The sequence below is a fragment of the Pteropus vampyrus genome, unplaced genomic scaffold, assembly GCF_000151845.1.
Source record: "Pteropus vampyrus isolate Shadow unplaced genomic scaffold, Pvam_2.0 Scaffold70, whole genome shotgun sequence".
NCBI lineage: Eukaryota > Metazoa > Chordata > Mammalia > Chiroptera > Pteropodidae > Pteropus > Pteropus vampyrus.
Genome location: NW_011888851.1, coordinates 2,079,137 through 2,082,861, shown reverse-complemented (window position 1 = coordinate 2,082,861; position 3,725 = coordinate 2,079,137). Strand labels below are relative to the sequence as shown.

At 36.6% G+C, this 3,725-nt stretch overlaps 1 protein-coding gene across 3 annotated transcripts in view; it reads left to right on the top strand.

The window, feature by feature from the left end:
• Positions 1-3,725, top strand: part of KITLG (KIT ligand) — an 82,522-nt gene that overhangs the window by 16,557 nt on the left and 62,240 nt on the right. The window contains exon 2 of one of the 3 annotated variants that reach the window (XM_023531550.1): positions 529-595. The exons of the other annotated variants lie outside the window; for them this stretch is intronic. Within the exon in view, the coding sequence (XP_023387318.1) occupies positions 593-595 (3 nt within the window). The 5' untranslated portion in view covers positions 529-592. The remainder of the gene's footprint in view (positions 1-528; positions 596-3,725) is intronic. 3 annotated transcript variants of the gene reach the window in all.

Below are 3,725 nucleotides of genomic sequence, written 5' to 3'. Positions count from 1 at the left end.
AAGGTATATTAAATGTGGTAAAGAAAGTTGGAAGAGGATTAACAAGAAATGATGTTTTCATATTTCACTTGTGATTAGAATTCACAAATTTCATCTGAGATTAGAAGCTACCAAAGCAATAATAGTACTATTTTACAATACACTGCTCTAAAGTAACATTAGAGATTTTATATCCTTAAAACAATTCATTTGGGGGATACTCTTGTTGCCAAGTTTTCCAAGTTCTGACATTTTTAAATTTATTATTTTTTTTAAATTAGGTAATGTTCTTGGGTTGGTTGTAGAACTGAAAGAGTAATATATTTGGAACCTATACCACTTTTCAAGTTTTAAATAATAGTATTTCACAGATATCAAAGTCTCATCTCCTGCCTCAATTTGTAAACAAAAGCTCCAGAATGTACCATAAATGAGAACAGGAGATAACATACAAAGATTAAGCAATGAAGTAGATATGTAAAATGGTTTGTGCAGATTGGACGCTTAATTCATACAGCAGCTGAAACATATCTTTTAAATTTCATTTAGCTGGATTCACTGCTCACAAGGTCCTCTCTTCATTTCCTGAGGAAGTCGATCCCTATTCTCCTATATGGTGAGAGAATCTCTTTGCTATCCAAGTGGTCTCCCTGTTTACATTTATTTCTCCATCCTCATTTGATTCCTCAGTAAAGCAGCTGGTTTGAAAAGATGCCGAAAGGATTGTCATGAGATGGTTACCTATTCAACCCTCTTTTCTGCCCCAAGAAGAAAGTTCCTTTTTTTTTCTTTAGCATTACTTAGAGTAAGGACTTGAGGGTTTAGCAGTAGTCCTCAACCTTTTTGGCACCAGGAACCAGTGCTTCTATGACAATCTAATGCCTGATGATCTGAGGTAGAGCTGAGGCAGTGATGCTAGTGCTGGGGAGCGGCTGCAAATACAGATGAAGCTCACCTCCTGCCGTGTGGCCTGGTTCCTAACAGGCCTCCACGGACTAGTACCAGTCTGTGACTCGGTGGTTGGGGACCCCTGGTTTAAGATACATTTTTTCATATTCTTTTTTTGATTTTTAAACTAGGAAACATAATTGATAATCTTCCTGAGTCATCTTTGAGGAAGAATTTCAAAACACAATATAGTTTACATTTACTTTGAAGATTAACTCAGCACCTTTTTAAAAAAACAAAAATAAAAAGTGCGATTCCAGTACTCATATCCTGATACATTGTAAAACGTCTTCTCCATTTTGTTGTTGTTGTGCTTCTTCCTTTCTCTACTGATTTTGGAGTTTCCTCCTATGTGGTGGTATTATAGAGAATGCTAAGCAAAACTCCATGATATCCATGGAAAACTGGAATTAAAAAAACAAGTCATGTGAGAGGGAGCAGCAATACTATGCCTGTATTACCTTGAAGAGAAGGTAGCTGTTTTTATTTTTTATTCAAACTAGAAACGATCTGGATGACATAAAGGATTTAGTTCTATGAGTATTTTTTTTTTTTTTCGCCTGCTCTAGTAGGGATGACAGATCAGAGTCAACCAATGCTTTGGGAAGAGATAAGATTAGCATTTAAAAGCTTAATCTATGTCATCACTTCTGAACATGTTTGCTTTCAAGTGAAATAATATTCCTTGTATATGATTCAGTGCCGAATCAGTGTGAGTAATTTTTTTTATGAATGGCTGCTTTAGAAAGTTTGATGGATTAGAGCTCATTGAAGAGACAGAAATGTACAGTTGCATATTATACTGAATTCTAAACTACAGACTTGTAGACTTCTCAGAGACTTCCATTGTATGTACTTGTAGGAAAGTATCTACATTGTACTTACTGTAGGAAAATATTACATTATTATTATTTTTTTTAAATATGCTCCTATAGAGTCAACAAAGTAAAGTAATTCCACATTATCTAGTTCCTTAAGAAAGGCATATTTGGGGCAGCATTTTGGCTTATTATCGCACTTTGGCTGCATCTGCTAGGAGAGGTATTTTCCAGTGGTTGTTTATTCATTAAAAATTGTTTCTTGAGCATTTAGTACAAGCAAGGCACTGCCTAGATGCTTGAGATACAATAGTGAGCAAAAACAGTTATATTTTTCCTATTCTTCCTGGAGCTTATAGTCTATCTCTCTTTTTATTTAATTTAATTTTATTATTAGTTTCAAGTATACAGTACATTGGTTAGACATTTATATAGTTTATGAAACGATCTCCCTGATTATCTCTGGTTTTATATCCTAATTTTCCATTTTCATGGAGCTAGAGAGGTATTTAAAGGTACAAAGAAAATGGTTAAAAATTGAAACAGAAGCATTTATGTAATCTCACATTTGGATAATTAAGAGAATATTGCATTATTACACTTGACATCGTTAGGATTTAGCAGTTATTAGAACCAAGAGTGAGATGTATGACAGTAGTTTATACCCAACTGATGACAAAACTCTTAAGTTTATCCTCCATTCATTCGTTTAAAAAAGATTTCTGAGAGGCTTCTCTGTGCTTGGCACTGCTCTACCCATTATGGGCAAAACAGTGAGGAACTGAAAGTACCTGCCTTATGATGCTCAAACTCAAGTGCAGGAGACAGATAAAAAGCAAAACTGGTGGGTGATGTTGCAATTCCATTGTCGGAATATGGACACCATCTGCTGAGGATTGAATCACGCGTTATCCAGACTTCATCTGTGCCCCATTTCATATAACTGAGTTTATTCTCTTTTCAAACAATTTAGAACTTGCTACCACCATGGTCTACACTGTGTAAAAGGGAGTTTGATTGTAGGAGCATTTTTGTGGGTATTTTAGTAGCAGTTTGTAACACATGCAATTCACAGATGTGAAAGAGCGTGTACTAGGAGTTAGGAGCAGTTTAGCTGCTAGAGATAAGAATGATGAACCAGAGTAATATAACTCACCCTTACATCGCTTACATTCTTGTCAGAAGGGACAGATGATTAAAGAGTAAACTAATTGGACTATCAAGGTAATTCTGAAAATTTCTGATGAAAAGTGCTTCAGTTGAAATAAAACTGAGATATGAGTGTTGAAGCTACTTTGGTTACCTGTGAAAGTTTCTCTGGGAAAGTGATATTTGAACTGAATCCTGAATCAAGAGAAGGGCTTGCCTTTTGCAGAGCTTGTTAGTACCAAGTGCAAGGGGCTTAAGGCAGGAATGCGTTTCAGATGCTTCAGGGACAGAAAGGAGGCCAGAGTGGTTGGAGTACGGTGCGGAGATGGGCAGGTCGTGCGTTACATACTGTACTGACTTGTAGGCCGTTGTCAGGAGTTCACACTTCATTGTAGATGTATTGGAAAGGCATTCAGAATTTTACACAGGCAGTGGTTTTTATATTCCTAGAAGACCATACTGTTAGTATAAGTAGAAGCATAAAGGCAAAGGCTCTTTAGAGAGTCCTTGCAGTCTTCCAGGCAGGAGTGAGGGAGCTTAGTTTTAAGATAGAACAAAGTGAATGTTTCAAGATTTATTTTGCTCTTAGAACTGATAGGACTTGACAGACGCAGACTGGATGTGGAAATAGGGGAATGGAAAGAATCAAGGATGGTGTCCTGATTTTTGACTTGAACCTTCATACTTCCAGTCTGGAAATGACATTACTAGGGATGCTTGTTCTAGGTATGGTTGAAAAGACACCAGTGCTAAGTGTAGCAGACATCTGTGAGGGTGTGCTAGTTGTCAGGTACTACACCAAGTGCCTTAACATACATAACTCTGTTGAGA